Consider the following 21,230-nt stretch of genomic DNA (forward strand, 5'->3'; position numbering starts at 1 on the left):
CGCTACTTAGCGATAAGGCCGCCTTTTGTATCCTGCTTCGGTCTTCAAGTGTTTATTCTTTTGTTTTTAGTTTATCTGAGTTTTGTAGAAATAAAGAGTATAAATAAATAAATAAATATTTCTTACTGAAGTTTATCATTTCCATTCCAGTTCACGAAGATACCAGCGTACACGGCAGAAATAGAAAGAATAACGCAGGCGAGTGCTATTGTAGCAAATTTGTTGACGAATTTAACTCCGACAAACACCACCATGCCCATAATTAACAGTAAGCCCGTTCCATACACGCGGAAGTTGTTGTACATAGCATCTGGATCTTTCGTGAAATCACCGAAGATGGACATCCACGGAGCCATATATGTCTAAAAAGTACAAAATTTAGATAACGCATTTATTCACTAAGAGTTTTATAAGATTATTGAGGATTCCATTACATTGCATAAAAGTTCGAAAATCATTTACGATCTCGTTTAAGAGCGTTTTTATGCGGCCATAAAACAGATGTTTTAAGAAATTTGGTAAGGCACTATCTAAATTACACTTTTATAGTTCTCCAAATATATATTATGTTCAATGAAATTGATGGTTATATTATTTTTAATAAACGTATATATAATATGTTTTACAACGTAGTTTTTTTTTGTAATTGCTTCAATAACATCTCAGCTTAATAATGTTCCACTCGTAGACTAAGGCTTATCCTGACATACTTGGAAAAGATAGATATGGAGCTTAGATTCTCGGACTGCTACAATGTGACGTACTCTTAAATTCACAGGGATGTACAACGTCAATTTCTTAATTCAAAGCTGTAACAAGCTAATCACAACTATTTATTTCTTGGTACATATTCAAAATTAACTTTTCATTAGTTTCACCGATCAATCTTCTTCGTGCCTTCTCCATCTACAAGACATTGTCGAAGTACCTTCTGCCCAGTTGGCACAGACAAAAGCCATAAACAAGAATTGAATTGAATTCAAAGCTGTTTCTCAGAATTGACTTACTGAAAAACCCAATACCAAAAGGTGTTTGCAAATGAAATTGTAAGGACCTTTGATCTCTCGATAATGCAAATGTCTTTTTTCTCGCATTTTCCTCTTACCAGTACTATTTCTACAGCTCCGACTATATACATGGCCGCTGCGAGAGTAGTTCCTGTATAGAAGAGCATGCCAACTGCGCCTCCACACTCAGGACCCAAAGATCGACCGATCATGAAGTACGACCCCCCTGCCGGCACCACACCATTCGTTGCAATCGCCGACATCGATATAGCTGTTAGCATAGTCTGAAAAAGAAATAAACTATGCAGTTTCATTTCATTTCTTTCAATCGTTATTATATATAGATATTGCTGCTAGGTAGGTAACATCTGCTAGGTAGGTAGCTTCTGTCTTTCCGTCTTAATACTGATGATATTCTCAATAGTTGAATACCACTATGAATGGGCCGATGTGTAATAAATGTTATAGTTTAACTCTTAGGTAAAGAATTTAAAAAATAAAACTTTTAAGCTTTGATCATTTCGTTTGCTAGTGAAAATATTTTTAAACACTCCATAAAGTATACATTGAAACTAAAACCATACACCTTTATGCTTTGTATGTTTGGGACTGCATAAGTTAGTATGTACGTTAATGGATAAAAAATATTAAAATTATAATAACAGCACTAGTATGTTGTTGTGTCATCATCATCATCATCATCACATCAACCCATTACCGGTCCACTACAGAGCACGGGTAGAAGAGAACACCCACAATGAGAAGGGGTTAAGGCCGTAGTCCACCACGCTAGCCCAGTGCGGGTTGGTGGACTCCACACACCTTTGAGAAAATTATGTAGAGGCATTCAGGTTTCCTTACTATGTTTTCCTTCACCGTTGAAGCAAGTGATATTTTAATTACTTAAAAGTTAGAGATGCGTGCTGGGATTCGAACTCGGCCCCCGAAAGTGAATTCGAGCTCCTACCCAATGCGCTACCACCGCGTTGTTGTGTAAGATGTAAATTGAAGGTCTTTTACTTTTACATAATAAATATAAAATCGTCTATTTACCGTACAACAGCAAATAAGCACAATCAAGAAGCCTTGGATAGCGCCAGCCGTTCCAACTACCCATGTGAGACGGATAAATAGGATTACACCGAAGATGTTCTGTATGCAGGGCAGATACACGCCAATGAGAGTGCCCATGCGGGCCGGGGGCGCTGGCTTGGGGGCATCTGGGTCCGCCGCAGATGCAGTTGGAATTGTGTTTGAATAATCTGCCAGAGAACTGAGGAATGTAGCCGCCCGCGGTCTGTCTTCGAGTTCCTCCTGTAACGAGAATTATTACAATCAGTTTGATTGGGGGATGAATTTAATATAATGTGCGATTATCAATTTACTGGAGTAAACTGTAAACTCTTTAACTGTTTGACGTCCTCCCTGGTGCAGTGGTGAGCGCTGTTGTTTAAAGTTGGAGTTCCCGGGTTCGATTCCCGGCAGGGAAATTATAATTACAGAATTTTCTCTGGTCTGGTGGGAGTTTCCGGTCGTAGTTAGTTACCATCCTACCGACAAAGACGTTCCGTCTAATAAGCGTTCCAGTACGATGTAGAAATGAATTAGAGGTATGGGTTACATATAACTGCCATATCCTTAACAGGTTTAGGTTAGACTGCATCATCACTTACCATCATGTGAGATAGCAGTCAAGGGCTAACTTGTAGGGGAATAAATAAAAAACACTTAAATACAAATGAATTTGCAATATACGTCGGAATTTTATTCAGTTTTTTTTTAACGCTCTGTCATTTGAAAGGTATAAGTAGAATAAAGTATCAGTTGAATTGTGAAAAACACTGAATAACTATTCTAACTTTATCATCATCAAAGCTCTACAGCCCTGGGGGGGCCTTGGTTTCATCAGAAGCTGCTTCTTTCCAGCTCCGAACTCCATATCCTTGCCAACTCCATCACTCCATCACCCCTAGGTCGTCCTCGGTCTCTACGCCCCTACAAAGTGCCCTCCATAAACCTCTTTGGGGCTCTCGCGTCTTCTATGCGTTGCACATGCCCTGCCCATTGCATTTTTAACAGTTAAACAGTCTTGACGACATTTAGTTCTTTAAAAAGTTCGTATAGTTCGTGATTCTAACGTTTTACCACATTTATTTGTACGACCGTAATTAAGGTTTTAAGGTGCTTAAGGTGCCATTTATTCAATTATGCAAAAATGTCCATACCAATCTAGATTTTGTTGACAAACATTGTAAAAACGAAGTCTAATTTTAGACAGTTTAAAAATTTGCGTACAATAAAATTTACACCTATATGTCATTTTGTAAATAATGTTGTAATATTTAATACATTTTAATGTGATGTTCTAGTACATTAGTATTTCAGCACAATTACTGGGAACCCACCGAATAATAATAATAATTCTAAAAATATTATTTCAATTAGAGCACAATGGCAATGCTATGTTAAATATTGCACGGTGGTACGGAACCACGAATACGCTCATGCAAGTCGTACTTAGTCAGTTTTTTGTTAACTACTATTTATTATTGGATTCAAAATGGGTTGTTTTAAGGCAAGAAAAACGTTTTAAAAAATGGAAATATAAAAGAGCTAACAAACTAATGCATTGAAATCAGAGTCGTAATAAGTTTACAGGCGTACTTCAACGAATAAGCTGTGATATACAAGCGTTAGTTTCGAATCCGTAACGCGATACGGAGATTCAACGAAGCCAGTCTCTAAAGTGCTCGTATTTTATTCACGGGCCATTTGCATCGCTCGTTGTACCTTGAGACGTTCATACAGCCTCCATCGGTAAATGTCGCTGTAACTTTGGTGGTGTGCATACCAAACTATCCATATTTAAATGGTATTAAGGTGAAAAGTGTGTCTGTTTGTTTTTTAATTTATTACCACCGCACGAATAAGCGTTTTATTTATTTGTTTAGAAAACTTTATTGCAAATTTGTCGCACAGGTAGCTTGCACTATAGGACAGTAAACCGAGGATTTCTAGAGTATTTATTCGGGAAAATGTATTCATCAATATTGTTTAAATGTCTTCTTTCTTTGTTTTTTTTACCCCCAGGTTTTTAATAACACAGACCTGCACAGACACTGCTAATAAGCACAGACCTTTTTTCTATTAGCAGAGATAAATAATAAATGAATAAATATATTACGACAATACACACCTCGCCACCTAACCCCAAAGTAAGCGTAGCTTGTGTTATAGGTACTAAGATGACTGATGAATATTTTTATGAATAATACATATAAATACCCAGACACTGAAAAGCATTCATGCTCATCACACACACATTTTCTAGTAGTGGTAATCGAACCTACATCCTTAGACTGAGAAGGCAGGGTCGCTGTAAACTGTGCCAATCGGCCGTCTAAATAGAGGAGGTAAGAGTTAACCGGCAGCATTCCCTCACTAGTGGGTGCAATTCGAATTGGTATTAACCCAAACACAGACAAATAAAATTTAAAAACGGTCGATAACGTATGGATAGTTAAAAAATTACATAATGTAGCGCTTTTACTATTACATAATAAAGATGTATACCTACCGCCCCTAACGTAATTTAAGATCATAAAGTGAATTAAGAAATGTGTGATGTCCGATAAATTACAAACGAGACGGTGCAAAATTGATATAACAGTGTTCTGATTAATGGGGCTTGAACGATTTAATTACCACATATTAGTTATAATAAACGGGACCGACAGTTTAACGTGCTCTACGAAACGCGGGGGTGAAAACGTCAATTTCATAACTTCGATATACAGAAAAATCCTCAGTACTCTAGAATATATTAACATAGGCACGTTTAATATTAAATTGTTACTAAATTTTAGACTTAAATAAATAAAAATATCTTATTAAAAGGCTGTATATACATCTACTTTCGACGTCGTACGCCTTAAAGTGCTCTCCGTGAATTCAGTGAAGATTACGGATAGTTGATTTCTTATCGAATTTTCTCGATTTAGTTTGCGAATTGAAATTTCATCGTAAAATTTTCTCCAAATTGTTCAAGTAACTTTTTGTGAAGCCTGAGAATTTTATTTAGGTGATGCTTGATTATACATATAGTTTGTTTCTTAAATCGAGTGTTGAGTGTGCGATGTGTGCAGTAGAAATAAAACTGAATTTTTATTTATTATTATTATTATTTATTAGATCAACTACTGGGGATTAACTGAGTTGAGAAACTACGTCCGCAAATTTCAGAGAGCTTCACGAATCCTAATAAAATTAATCTGGGTCCAACTGGGCGGTGAAATCGTTGCAAAAAAATTATTCTGCTGGGACCTAGTAGGTTGTAAACATATTGACATGTAAAGTAAATATTCCCTTCACATCAACTCATTTATACCGCGTGTGTGTTAATATATTAATGTGTCAGTACACATCAGTTTAATCAAAAAAAATAACAATATATTCTTTAAGTAGTCGCAACGCAGACAATGAACCTTAAGAAATTAACTATTCTTTAAAGCACGTTGAGACACGCTGGATCCATTAAATGAAATACTGGCAAAATACCACGGAGAATTTAAGACTAAAATATACGTTCTTATTAGTAACATGTTTTAGTTCTTTTGTTTATGAATCTAAAATATGAAACCATTGATTTAATATATAATCATTACATATTGTATTCATGATTTACAATAGTAAAAAAAATGGTATAGATTTATGAAATTGATGACGTTGCAAGCCTACAAATCATGAAACGTTTTAAACGGTCGACGTTTTCTAACCATCGTAAATTTTCACTTGCAATAAAGAGGGCCACAACACGAGGCATTTATTACAGAGCTTTTTCCTATTTGTTTCCATTTGTCCTGTCACCATTACTCGCCACTTTATTTAAAATGTGGATCTCTTTGGGATTACGAACGTAATCAAGGTTTTTGTTCATCCCGTAATCCACATTTATTACAAGTATACGAAAATGAAATTTGAAAAATGTGATGTAGAAAATGAAGTTTTTTTTTTTTTGAAAACAATATGATTTATTTGGATAAGGAATCAAACAGAAGTATGAATAACATGGTCTAATTTTGGTCGGTATTACTATCAACTTTTGAAAGGAAAAAGTGGTTATTGTGACAATTATTAGACATATAGCATCGCGAAGTTTTTTATAGTTATTTAATATAGCAGAACAAGCTTTTCGAAATAAAAAAAAAAACAGTCGAATTAAGAATCTCCTTTTTTTTAAGTCGGTTGAAAATATATAATTATGTTACGTCACGTAAAAAAGAGCGCGAATTTTGACACGACTGACTTGGCATTTATGCTGAAAACCTAATTAATATTTACTTAATATACTCGATCACTACACTAAAGCCATAAATCAAAAGAAGAAGAAGAAGAATATACTCGATAACCGTTTACAATTAAGTGTCAAAATAAAATAATAGTCAAAGTTCACTCATTGCCATATAATTAAATACAAAACGAAGCATCCATCTGCGTTTTAATTCGTATAGAGTAGTAGATACTCAATTAGGTAAACTTGAAAAGCAAAACATTATCGAGTCTACCGGTGATCCTGGAGAGGGCAGTTACCTTGGCCAACAAATTAGTTTGGCCATCCAAAGGGGCAATGCTACAAGCATCTTAGGAACTGCGGTGGTTTCGAAGACGTTTTAGATTTTATTTAGTTTTACATAGTTTATTTTAGGTTATATTTAAGAAACAATTGTGAAAGAAAGAAATAAATAAATATAACATTATCTAAATATTAATTTTCATCCCGATCGTTAGAGCCTTTTAAAAACCAACGTTTTCGCATTAATATAATGAAACGCCATGTCACAAAACTTGGATGAATCCAATAGCAACACCGCTATGTGGCAACAAAGCAACAATGCAATAAGCGTTGAAATTTACGAGATGGTATTATTTTTTTTTACATTATTATCAAGAAATGTTTAAATTTTTTTTTTTTGCGTATAGTTCAAGAAAAATAAATGATCCAAACAAAACTATATACAAAAAATGCTCGATAAAATATATATCGCAGATAGATAAATAGATAGATATTGTTTAAAGAGCTGCACATTGACATGTACTAATACTACGACGTGTACCTATTCTTCACTACTCCAACTAATAGCCGGGAATGGATAGGAATATTCAGGAAATTCAATATCTCACCTACCGGAAATTTTGTTCAGGGGGAAATTGGCACGGTGGCGAATTTGCATGTACATATACAATTTATTACTTGAATCCCATACAAGCATACAGTATTTCTGCATCGTATTATTAATGCAGTATCTTAGAATGATATATATTGTCTATTATCGCTTTTTCAGGCTTAACCTAACGGAAAGATTTACAGTACAGAATTAAGAAACTTGGCCGTCTAATATTGAAGCATCAACAACCACTCCACTCTAGTAGTGTTTTTCAAACAGCTGTTAGTCACTTCATTTATTTAGCAGTAGACAGTAATTATTTTACGTCTAATGTTATTAACGTTTACCATATAATAGGGATAGTGGGAAAGTTTGTGAGCTAGCAACATTGTGAAGTAAGACGTACTCAGCGCGTCTTCTCTGTTTTTGGACACAATGCACTGCATGCAATAATGGCTGAATGAGGATTCTGATTGTTCTTAATTTTAAGTTAAGTAGATAATTTTTTGACAACCTGGGATGGCGGGCGCATCGATGAGCGCTTTGGAGGTTCCAGGTTCGTTTTTCGGCAGGGGCAATTTGGACATTTATAATTTCTGAATTTTCTGTGGTCCGGACTGGTGGGAGGCTGCGGCCGTGGGTACTTCCAACCCTACTGACAAAGACATGCCGCTAAGTGATTTAGCTTTACGGCACCGATTAGTTGTATGAGTTTAATATAAATGCCATACTCCCTAACAAGTCAGCCCGCTACCATCTTAGACTGCATCATAACTTACCATCAGGTTCTATTGCAGTCAAGGGCTAAGTTAAAGTGAAATGAAAAACACTTACCGACCTAAAGGCGCTTAATTCACATCCCTCCAACTATAAAACAGTCAATAGTCAATGTATCCGTACGTAAGCCACAACTCATGACCAAATATTTTGACTATTAAACATTAGGGATTAGGCTTTCGTTGAAAGTGGTGAAAAGCTGTGTAAACCTCGCGTCAGCAAACATAATATTACCGAAACGTTGTTGATATTACCCGAAAGCCTTCAGGCCTAAACTACAGACAGGCCTTTGAAGTGAAATAATATTCAAGGCAAGAGGATATTTGCGAACAATTTGTAGTTCCGTGAAATCTATTTCATAAATAGTTTTTGACATGAAATAATTTCTGATATTTCAAATGATATCATTTTATTTTTTTCATTTCACAAGGAATGCAAAGCTTTTATGGCTCAATTGGCAAGAAATCTAAATTGTAATATTTGATGCTAAGGTCAAAACATACATGGACAATAATTGGTATAAGTTGTAAAGGTATATATATCTTCCTACTCTAGATTAGGTTTCTTCAGAACATTCTCTACTAGTAGTAATAATATACAACAAACAAGTGTGAGAGAGTACAAAGCCTCTTGTTTCCGGGCTTTATAATTTTGTACATTATTAAGCTTACAACCCCCAATGTATTAATGCAAGATTGTCTATTACACATCCTGTGTATATTTTTCAATTGAATCTATTTTTGATCTAACTCTTGTACCACTATTTCTTATATAAAATGGAATTTCGGGCATCTTAAACCTGATAAACTCAAACAAAGTAGAGACCTGAGAACACTCTCAGTAAAATATTCGCAAAGCGTAACTGGAGGATGCTTGACCTCCGACTGGGACGGAGCACCATTTCATTTCTTTTGGTATTGATGGCTCTTGGCTTCGGGGCGGCCTCCGCTCGAGAACGCCACAGATAATCTTCGAAGGTCGGCCCAATATCCCTCTTAGCTTTTGTATTTTACAAATAAGATCGACTTGTATATAGGTACTTGAGTGGGCATGTCTTTAAGAATGTAAAAATTTGGTACACAAATCGTAGGTTTCTTGTAGAAACGCGTAATAATAATAAACGCAATCTCGATACGGCTTCCTTATCGCTAACCTACTATGACACAGCATTTGAAAATATATGTAAAAACCAACTGCCATCGTTTAAAAGTAATGTCAATTTAAACCAATTATGTATTACCTTCGTTCATTATCAATTTATTATTTTGTATCTAGGCTGACAGAGAATGTAAAGCGAGTAATACTGTGGAGTGTGGAAATTCTTACAATAGACCCCATATGCCCAGTGGAAGGCTATTGGTTGAAATGATAACAGGTTTCTATTGCATTTCATGTCTTTTGCCTGATTAAAGTTTCTATAAGTTTTCCTTTACGCAGTTATCTGCAATTTGTCAGTTATTTTATAAGTAAATTCTCGATAAAAACTGAAAAAAACCTATATTTTAAAATATTGAGGAATATTTTCAGCGGGAAATGGCTCGGTAAAATTACATCGGCTTCCGTATCGACGGTTCGGCAAATATTCAATTATTTTCTCGTTTCAGAACACTGTTGTATCAATTTTGCCTTGTCCTGTTGGTAATTTACCGGACATCATACTTCTCTCTTCTTGTCGACTTGGAAAATTTTATTCAAATATAATTGTCGGTTTCATTTTTCATGTTATTTCAGGATGATATATATTTTTCACATAGTAATCTAGTTTTTCTATAAAAAATAAAAAAGAAATCTATTTATATTATATTACTATTTGTATTAAAAACAATATTTAACTCGAATTAGAGTAATGTGTTGGTTCTAAGCTATATAACTTTTCCAATGAAAGGAAAGCATCACTGGGAAATGCGCCATGCTATGATGATGATGTTGAAGTATTCCTTCAGGAATAACATTATTTATTAAACTGATATAAATTATATGTTGGTAAATATCGCGCCCTATTTATGAAAATTCTTATCTAAATTCAGTAAAAAACGCCAGTCGCGGCAAATATTATGCTTCTCGAAAATGGAGCATGAATTATAAAGGAGGCTGGCGTCACGGGCGTAATGTCTACATCGCAGGTGTGTGCGATATTTACTCAAATGGACTCGTTTCGAATGAACGGCAAATGCACGCGGGTCTATCTACATTAAGGTATTCAAATTACTTGAGCTATATTTATGGAATGAACTATTATAATCGAATGCATGATAGTATATGTTATGCATAGATTTGTAGTGGTGACAATCTGCTTACCCAAACAAAGTTTCAGTTTAGTGATATTTGTATGTTGTCAAACGACATTCAAACCAGAGAAACAAAATTTTAACCCTAACAATGTCCTCTTTAGTAATATGAACTAAAAAACGTAGTAAATGCCAAATTGATTGCTGTAACGGATTCCTTAGTACAAAAACATATAAAACTTTATAACTGGTCAAGTTTTCCCAAACAAAACCTTTTTAGACACCGATTAGGGGTGTGGATTTAATATAACTGCCATACTACAATAATATCATGCCGTTACCATCTTAGAATATATTATCAATTATCACAGGATTTCAGGCAACTTGTAGTGGATTAAATAAAAAGATTCGAAAAAACCAATTTATTTATACCGCTGTCTGTTTGAATTTTTTATAAGAAAAGTATACAATAGATTGACTTAAAACATGTTAGCGAGACACTGTATCATAGACTTAGATTCCTAAATTTCAAACTATTTATAGATTAACGCTGGCACAGTACGTCGACCAATTATATCGAACCTTTCTATTTACAACAAAGGTTTTAAAGTACATAATATTACGAGCATGTTCAAGAATATCGTTTAGGAGTCGTATCGGCGCCGTAGGACATAAAATTTCCCGCTACGCCTGCGAATTCCAATTTCGATTACATTGTACTGCCATATTATGGCGGCTCTAACGCGGATTTGCGGGGATGCCAACTTCAATCTCCCTTTTATTACTTTTCATAGTGATAAACAGCATATAATGGTATTTTTTTAGATTGAATAACACCCAGCATAATTGAATTACACTTCAATGTTGTCTCTTTTGCAACGATCGTTCTCTCATTAAATGAAGGAGGCCTTTGCCAATTAAAAACGTTTACCAACCATGCCGCTTTAATGGGGTTTGGCGGGATATAACCACAATAATTATCATCTATAAATGATAATGATTATCCGTGTCGGGTGTTACTCGAGTCCGTAGTATAACGTAATCTTCGCACCGTAGAGTTTTTTTAATACCAGGCGTATTCCGCAATTCTAAGCAGTGAAATGTAATAATCTCTGGCCCGACCTGGAGGGAAACGTAACTTCTTGTTCGATAGTCGTTCAAATTTAGACTCATGAGGCAGTTTGCATATCCCAATATATAAGACTGTAGAAATATATTTTAATTTAATCTCTTTGAAACTTGCTATTACTTGGATTTAATTGTAGGTGCAACCAAAAAACTTACGTATAATAGAGTAAATATAGTAAGAAGTATGTAAGCTTTAAAGGGAAAGGAAAACTTCACCGTCGAAGCAAGTGTTATTTTAATTGCTCATGAAATATATATAAGTCGAAGTCCTGCCCACAGCTTCCTTAGTTTTTAGTTATTAGTGATTAAAGGGAAATATTAGATTATCTGTGCGGCGAAACCAGGACGGATCATCATATTCAATATCGGATTAGATAATTTTTTAGTGATTGTAAGGACATTTCAAGCACCAAAACCAAAAATATATTGTCATATTCAATATTAGATCTGAAAAGTTTTAGTGATTTAAATGAAATTTAAATCTTATAAATACCAAAACCAGGAAAGTTCTTCATATTCAATATTGAATATGAAAAGTTTTAGTCATTCAAGGGAAAATTTAAATCTTAAAAACGTCGAAACCAGGAAAGATCATCATATTCAATATTGGATTTGATAAGTTTTTAGTGATCGAAGGGAAATTGAAATCTTATAAGCGCCGGGAATTCGAGAGACGGTGAGATCGAAGTTATTCGTGTAAGAAATTGGGCTTGGCTCTACGCCGCTACCCATGCCGCTACGAGCTACAGTGCTACGCGCTACGGCAAATGTAGTGTAGGTTTAAAATTTTGATGTCCCATTTTCCACTGTGGTCGAGATGTAGAGTATTTAAAACAATTATACAGACTGCGCACCTAGCTTCTAATTTTTTATATAGTTTAGACACGTATGGAAATTTTTAAAGTGAACTTTAATAAATTATTCTTAAAATATTAAAAGGAAACTGCTTACAGCTGTAAACTTAAATTGCTGCTTTATAAATTCATAAACAATTTCATCCGGAATTTTGTTCATATCATAAAAAAATTGTCCATTATCATTGTAATTGAGTTATGATGATATATTGATTCTTACACATTTAATAACTCACGTTAAATGTTTTAACAGCTATGGTAAAATTGTTTATTCATTTTTATCTGGAGAAAGATCCGTCATAAAAACCGTTGAGTTTGTACAATATTTAACATTGTTAAGCACGTTTTATCTGCAATGTAGATTAATATTGTCGTAACATGAATAAATCTTCTGTGTAATCGGGAGCACCGTGCGCAGAGGGGCATTACGTTTAATAATGTTTGCCTCCTTAACATGGAAGAGCTCTAAGGTAAACTAGACCGAGCAGAAGGGTAACGTCTGGAAACTTCTTATGATGTCGAGCATTTTTCAATGAGGTTCAAATAACATAAACTATTATTTAACATTGTTGTTCTTCACATTGAATGAAATATATTATGCTATCCTTGACCATATTTTTGACGCAATAGTTATAAACACGATTACGAATGCTAAAATATTTAAAAATACAATTTTTACGACCTCCTTGGTGCAGCAGTGAACTTTGAGGTTTTAATTGGGAGGTCTGCAGTTTTCGAGAGAGGAGAAGACAGTAAAAATTTGGGAGTTTATAATTTCTGAATTTTCTTTGGTCTCGTGGGAGGCCTCAGCCGTGGCTAGTTACCAGTTGGAATGCACTTTTGAAACAGCTCCATTCCAGCTCCAGCCTAGTAATTCTTCTATTTTATTTATTACTAGAGTGAAGTGAATGACCAGTAATAGATACTTCCCCCACTCCGTACTTCTAGGGTTATTCTTAATTGCACAGACTATTTTTTTTTAATATTGCTGACCATTTTCTTGTAGACATTTTACACTTTAAAACCCATGTACCAATCCAGACGTTATAAAACGATGAAAAAAGTCATTCTATGTAAACACACAAAGGTCTTTTTAACAGTGAAAAAAGAAAATGTAATGGGACATCTATGAGATCTATTGATATAAAACGTACAGCACCTTTTATAGAATTTGAAAATGGCCGATGCAATCCACATGAACGTACGCTCGGATTTAAGCTGCGACGAAAAAACGATGAGAGTTGCGACGAAATACGACGAACATTCTTCCTTTATGCCTCTTTTACTTTAATACGCCAGCGTGCTTGCTACTGATGTTTCTTCCGAACGATAAATCATACGTTTCATACCGTAACTTAGATATTGCTTTGATAAAAAATTCTCATATTATATTCCACGTTCGACGTGCGCTGTTTATGTTAATATGTTTACTTTTACCTAATACTTTATGTGGCGCAAAGGTACTTTAAGTTATATATTTTTCTCAATCAAATGACAATATTACAATAGATATCATTTTTTATACATATTTTCGAAGTAAACTATTAAACCTTGGTCTGATGACATGCGATTTAGTGCCTATTTCAGTTGACAACAAAGATATTCAAGGTGGTTCCTAACCTAACGGTGGCGATGGCAGTTGGATGGCAGTGACGGCAGACAAAAATGTTATATAAAAGTTGCAACCATTATTTGTAAAAAATCTGATCACATAATTTTGTAAACGCAAACCTCAGAATGTTATTAATGGATTTAGTTTTACACACACACCACACAACGTTGCAGGACAAAATCAGAGTGATTTTTATAAAATTTTAAAAAATATCACTATTTTTTTTACGTTAGCAACGCGCGCTTCACATTTACATTTTCATTTAACGAGACAGCCACAGTTTAGTAAATTCGATAAAGTGGATCAGCCTTATTATAAACCCATTACCATCTCACTACAAAGCATGGACCTCTAGTCAGAAGTAGAAAGTTGTGGCCGTTCAAACGCTTTTAAGATCGTTACATAGAACTTGATGTTTTCCTTCACCGTAAAGGATTAAAAATGCACTGACCTCGTTAAGTTAGGTTCGTGTTGGTAATAGCAATCGGTCCTCTAGAAAGGAAGACCGAAATCTTAGCTACTAGGCAGTCATCGCTTCTGACAAAGTGGATTAGAGTAAAAATATACCTCGTTCTTTATATACACCAAACCTAACAATCTATAGCGTTTGGTACTCGAAATTTAGATTATCATTTATCATTTTAAGCTAGATGGCTACGGATGGTGAGAAGAAGTATTAGTTTATTTTCTATTAAATCTGACGGATGTCGAGGATTCCTGTTAGTGGTGTGATGGAAGCTAGATCAATGGCATACAAACAGTACAGTTGGAATGTCAGAGCGTCTAGAGTGACCTATTTAAAAGTAGGTACAGTTTTTAAAGTAGGAATACCTGGTCATCAAACCATCAATGTAGCAATGTTTGCAGTATCAATTGTTATTTCATTGATTCAATTTAAACTGTCGATCACTATTAATTCGTACTTTTTGTGGAGGAACTAAATTTAATTAACGTAAAGTATGCAAATTGGGAGAACTTTAAATTTATTTTAACGATTTATTGAAACTATTGCTTTTGATTTTTTTTTCATGATACTTTATTCATCATCTTCATCAACCATTTCATAGCCTATTTTATAGGCAACTTTCGTTTTCGTCGGCTATTTTGTGGAGCTCAGACCCTCCACGCTACTCCAATGCAGGTTGGCCGTTGAATATAAACTGAGCAACGCTCCGCCAGACATGCAAGGAACACGTGTGCGACCTGTGTCCATCAACCTAAGGCGTAAGTGAAAAGCCTAATGTTACACCGGAACACAGCAATGCTACTCTTCAGCAGAAATAAGCGTGGCGGTACTTCCCCGGATGAGCTCTGTCACTAAAAGCTCCACTAATAAAAAATATAATTTTATCGTAACTTCGATGTTTATGTTGTAGCATATTACACTATTTATTGAATCAAGTTGCAATCGCGTATACCTAACCTAAAAATGACTCCTCTACATTTCTTCTTTAGTCGATACGCGTTGTGTATTGTTGGTTTTGTATGGTCTAAAACATGTAGAATTTGTAAAATACACGCGCTTATGTTATTAAAAAAAAGTAATACACACTCACATGGTATAGATATAGAGTGGTGTCGCAACCTTTGTCCTTATCCTTGGGCAGGCCATGTTCGTCGGTGTCACCTGGAAAGATAAAAAAGAACATTAATTTAAAATCTATATTACTCCGTTATGCCCCAACCATTTTCCGTTAAACCTTTATGATGATCCATTGAGATCTTTGGAGTTGAAGGATAGAATTTTTTATTCTTTAACGGTCAGTAAATTATATAAATAATTTAGATAACTGTATATTTTTTAAACAATGCGTCATCACCATTATTAACAACCCATTAACGGCCCACTACGGGCACGGGGTATCCTCTTAAAACGAGAAGGGTTTAGTGAGGCGACCAAGACACAGAGACAAGGTAACAGAGAACGGTAGCGTCCTCTTGATGAATTAAGACTAGATATTGATGGACGCTTTTCTCGCTTCCTTGTATTATATTCCTGCTTACCCACTGTTTAAAATGTTTCGTGAAAGACGAAAAAAAACCAAAACAAATCACTTTCCGATTTGAATACGTAATTAAAAAATAAACGAACCAGCTAAACTATCGCATTTATAGTATAAGGAGGGATAAAACTAATTTGTTAGATAGAGATACAAAGTCTTGTTTTTTCTTTGTCGTAACACTCTTGCCAGAGTTGTCGTGGTCATCACGGTGGGGCATTGTTTGTGGCAGTTGTTACTCGACTCACGATCATTCGCCACTTCTCCCCCAGAAAGTCTGGTACGGTTATGCAAGGGACCTCCCACTGAAGATTTGATCTGATCGGTCCATCGCATGGGTAACATACCGCGCGCTCAAGTGCCTTCTACCTTGCCCTGCACACCAAGGCTTTCTATGGAGTTGTTGTCTCTCCGAGAGACGTGTCCGAAGAATTTCAATATGCGGCTAATGTTGAAACACGTTGTTGAATGTAGAGTTCTCGGATAATGGCAATATTGGTGCAAAATTCGTTCCATGAGACTCCAAGCATACGTCTCCAACACCGTACTCAAAAGCATCAGTCTCCGCAGCGTATAAAAATATAGGGAAAATAAGTGTTTGTACAAGCCGGATCTTAGTAATGTTGGGTTCCTCCATATTTTCTTCAGCTTTTCCATCGTAGTTCTCGTTAATGCCGCTTTACTTATTCTACGCAACTGCCATTGTTGGTTATCAACGCGCCAAGGTATACGTATGACTGGACAACCTCGCAGTTCGCAATTTGAATAATTTCCGGCGTATAATTTTTGGCTCTGTCTAAAACCATCATTTTGGTCCTACTGCGGTTAATCATTAATCCAAAATCTTGGCTAACGCGCTCCATTTTGCGAACTGACTTCTCCATATGACAGACAGTGGTTTCAAACAATGTGGTGTCGTCTATACAGGAATAATTACAAGAGAGATTAAGGTTACTGCAGAAATAATGCTACTCTTTTATATGTGCGATTAGGCTCGTGTGACAAATTTTATAATATAATGATAGTTTAGGTACCGTTCTTACTGGTAAGTTGCAGACGCAAACTTTGATAAACTTTCAATTAAATTATATTGGAAGTGCACTTTTAATTTTAAAACATTTTTGCGGCACAAATGTCGGTTCACTTTAGCAAATTGCAACTGTGATAGTAAATATCGTAAGTAATGACTTACTTGAAACTTACTAGCTCACAGATAAACTAGACATCAACCAAAAAAAAAAAAACTATTTTAATTTTATTTCATTTGTATTAAGGTGGTATTAAAACATAATATGAAGCGTTATATTTAGATGTATAAATATATCTACTGTTATTTACCATATTTTATTTTAAAAATCTAATAGGTATACATAAGAAATACACCTACCTGTTATTTTGTTTAAATTCAGAAACTGTCGTCACTATGAATTAAGAAATAATCAAACTAATTTTATCTTTTATCGGTACGGTTTTGTACTCGCTGATATGGAGAAGGAAGGTATATCATAAGCGTTTTATTTGAAAACAGTTAAGAACTACGTACAATGGAATTGATTAATAACCTTGAGTTCTAAAGCAAGCAATAGCTATGTAAGCAAAGGTGTCGCTACACCGCTGTGCATATTGCATTAGTCATACGGTTAAGTTTAACTTATACTTTAACATTGCCTACGATTAGCTTAAATACCTTTTATACTTACGTAGAAACAAGGTAAGTGAAAGGAAACCAACTACAATTTTTTTTAAATTAACTTAACTCTCACTCATTCTAATGTTCTCTGTCTTTGCACCCGCTGCAATACTTTTATCCAAAATCGAATTCACCCACCTAGCGAGTAGACATATAGGTACTTTATAGCTCTTTTAATCTTCCCTCCACCCCATTTATGTTTTAGTTAAGTAACTATAAAAATCTCGATTATTAAACACACCCATCTAGATTAAACAGATACCTTAAATTTGCTAGCAAAAAAAAACAGAAAAGATAAAATACGAAAGATTTAATATTCCATGGTTCATCGTCTAATGCCTGAATTCACAAAATTCAAATTCTAAATTTCTTTATTCATCTAGGCCTATCACAGGGACTTATGAAGCGTTCATACATATATTACAATTTTACATAATTTTACATAATTTTAAGGCGATGGTGATAACTTCGTTCGCCAATTTAAACCTAAAGCTACGAAGGTTCCAAACGCGCCCTGAAGAGCCCACAAAAAACTTAGCCGGGTAAAGGAAAGTAGAGATATAAGTTAAGTTATGTTCGTCATAACTTTTAACGGTACCTACTCGTACAAAAGATAGATAGATCATTGGGTAATAGGAGTGGACGACTGAATAAAGTGAAGGTTTCTTTCATTGTTACTTAATACGTTCTTGCAATGTCCTGAAAGCTACTTAGGTGTACATATCTATTTGAGGAATACATTGGATACTGTACACAATATCTTGTAATACAATAAAAGTAAATTCAATAACACGGAAGCTTCCCAGCAGAATGTCAAACGCTGACCTTTCGTACGATTAATTTGATGACAGCGAAAAGGACGAGTATTTTTAGTTCATGTTTAATCACATCAACTCTGCTGCTGCCTGTTGAAACTTAATTACCAACACCAGTTATAAAGTAAAAGGTTAACGTTTAATTAAAGATGTGTCCTGTTTGAATAAATCTCGATTTGGCATTGTAACTTTATAATTTAGAAACTGGGCATATGAGTCAATTTTAGAATAGCTTATTAAAAAAAGTTGCCTTGACGGATTTCGGCCACGTTGCACGGTGGTCAAACTTCAGTGAGACTTTCCAACTATACGGGAGATATTATAGTGCACAAGTTTGTGCGCAAATACCACCTGTGTTCACACCATCTGTGTCACCACTCTCTATTCTCTTACTCTCATAGTCCAATGGGACGGTAGATCCGACACGAACCGAAAGAGATCAGGCGTCAGGACCGACGGCTTAGCTTGCTCTCCGAAGCACAGTGAGTCACCGCCAAATTTCAAATTCCTGGAATTTCCTAGTATTAAGAATTTCTTCATAGAAAAACCATATACAATTCACTGGCGCGACCCGGGGATCAAACCCACCACTACACCACTTTGACGGGTAATAGCTCTCCAAAGCTAGAGGCCTACCTTAAGGCTAAGAGTGCAGGGTGCATGCCTGAGAGTTCTGCATAATGTTCTCTGTGTGCAGTCGATCAATCCGCATTGGGCCAGCCTCATACGGCCTTAACCCCTTGTCATTATGGGAATAGACCTGTGTGTTTTTGATAATTATCCATATCCATTAAATTGGATTCACGAAGCACAATATATTATAGAAATTTCTAAAAATAGGGAAATAATAAAAACGATAATAATCATGAAAACTCTCACCATAACTTTATCCTATAACTTTTATTACGGTGTAAGGAAAGTCATGCTTCGACTTATAAAGGCTATTCAAACTACATGTTCCGAAGATTTCCAAGTTTGTTAATGGCTTCGGCATTACGTGAAGGATGATGGGTACTTTTACATTCTAGGACACGATACATATAAAGTTCAAACAATATTAAAAGTATATACCTACCTTTCTTTTTATAAAACATTTTTCCTCCAGATATAACGTATTATATTTATGATTATCAATATCAATAAATTGTTCAAGCGTTTTCCCGTGACTTCGTCGGCGTCTGAGTTGGTTTACTGGAAAACCTGTGAGGTACGATTGTTATTCGCGGTTTGAAAAGTATCCTAAGGCTGTTTTAAGGCATGATATCTGTTGGCGTGATTTCGTCAAGATCAGTTTAGCTGCTAAGGCGTGTATCGGAAACGAATGCCCCTTTTTTATATAGCGCAGGAACGATTCTCTCGAAGGTTTACTGGATAAAAGTCTTCTAGATCCATCTACTGGATACAAGCTCTATAATAATCATCATTATCTTGCCATTACCGGCCCATTACAGGAAACGGGTCTCCTCAGGGAATTAAAAGAGTTTAGGTCGCTGTTCAAGTGCATATTGGTAGACTTCATACGCCTTTGATAGCATTATAGAGATGCAGATTTCCTCACGAGGTTTTTCTTTAGGGCCGAGAGTTTATTTAATTGCTTAAATTAAAACGCACGTACCTCCGGTAAAGTCAGATGTTTGTGTCGGGGACACTCGATCACCCCAAAGGGAGGCTTAAAGGATCACCACTAGGCCATCAACATTTTAAGTACAAACTCTATTTTTGAGACAAATTGATTCAAGATCAGTGCTGTGGTTAATTGAGCCCAACTTATGCATTTATGCAAACAAATAAATTACTAGTTCTTACATAATCGTGGAAGGTTATATTGAGTGGTTGGTACTGGTCGTATGAGTAAGTATCGTACCGTAGTCGTGCAGTAGAAAACACGCTTTTGCTTGATTACTTAGTGAACCAACGATATACGAAGGTCTAATTAAATTGTGCCGGAACTTTCTGTCAACGACTTGATTTATGCTACGGCTTGTTGGGTGATTTCCCGCTCTCTCAATTGAGATACGGGCTGTTTTGTTATGCGTTAACTTCAATTTAACACTAATAAAATCATCTAGTCATCTAAATTTGAATTAATATGGTTCTTTTTATATTTATATATATTATTTTAACGGTTTATGATATAACGAAATAACATTTTCTCATTGTTTATTATCATCTCTTTTAAAATAAAAGAAAATTTTAGTATTACTACTATAATACATGAAACCCATTATTATAGTAGGTAGTTTATAGTAGGTAGGAATCGGTGGAAGATACTGGCCCACTACAGGGCACGGGTCTCCTCTCACAATGAGAAGGAGTTAAGGCCGTACTCCACACACCTTTGAGACCATTATGGAGAACTGTCAGGCATGCAAGTTATATTTTAATTGCTTAAAACGCATATAACTTAGAAAAGTTAGAGGTACTCTCAGGCACGCTGGGATCCGAACTTGACCCCCCGAAAGTGAAGTCGAAGTCCTACGCACTGAGCTATCACCGATTTCAATACCATAACTTCAAAAATATAATATTTTTGTTCTACCTTCCAACTCTCAGTTCACCCCTTTAGAAAAACTTTTTCTCAGGGATTCCAACACCTCAAAAGGAACAAAAATATCGTTTCAATTACAATTTTGAAAAATATTCATTTTTAGTATATTTATTTTCCCGTGTTTCATTTTTGATACAATTAATGTTAAAGAAAACGGGGAAATAAATCATTATATAATAATGTATATGTACATGCATTTATTATTTTAAAACAAGGTTTCTAAAAATAGAGAGTGGATGTACCGGAAATTATTTCAACAAATAGTCTATACTTTCTTTAAGCGTTAAGTAAATTCTGTCACTGAAGTAATATAACAAACAGATATTATAACTTTATTTATTTATAAAAATATATACCACGTAAAGTGTAAAGTACAAAGTTCGTGAATCCACCTCGCGCTCAATCGA

At 35.1% G+C, this 21,230-nt stretch overlaps 1 protein-coding gene across 7 annotated transcripts in view; it reads right to left on the reverse strand.

Moving 5' to 3' along the window:
- Positions 1-21,230, reverse strand: part of LOC120628375 (solute carrier family 12 member 4) — a 415,818-nt gene that overhangs the window by 8,627 nt on the left and 385,961 nt on the right. For all 7 annotated transcript variants that reach the window (XM_039896743.1, XM_039896734.1, XM_039896759.1 and 4 more), the window contains exons 3-6: positions 15,327-15,397; positions 2,061-2,321; positions 1,106-1,291; positions 127-362 (exon numbers count right to left, since the gene is read on the reverse strand). In XM_039896743.1, the coding sequence (XP_039752677.1) occupies positions 127-362; positions 1,106-1,291; positions 2,061-2,321; positions 15,327-15,397 (754 nt within the window). The remainder of the gene's footprint in view (positions 1-126; positions 363-1,105; positions 1,292-2,060; positions 2,322-15,326; positions 15,398-21,230) is intronic.

This window comes from Pararge aegeria, chromosome 2 (assembly GCF_905163445.1).
Source record: "Pararge aegeria chromosome 2, ilParAegt1.1, whole genome shotgun sequence".
Classification (NCBI taxonomy): domain Eukaryota; kingdom Metazoa; phylum Arthropoda; class Insecta; order Lepidoptera; family Nymphalidae; genus Pararge; species Pararge aegeria.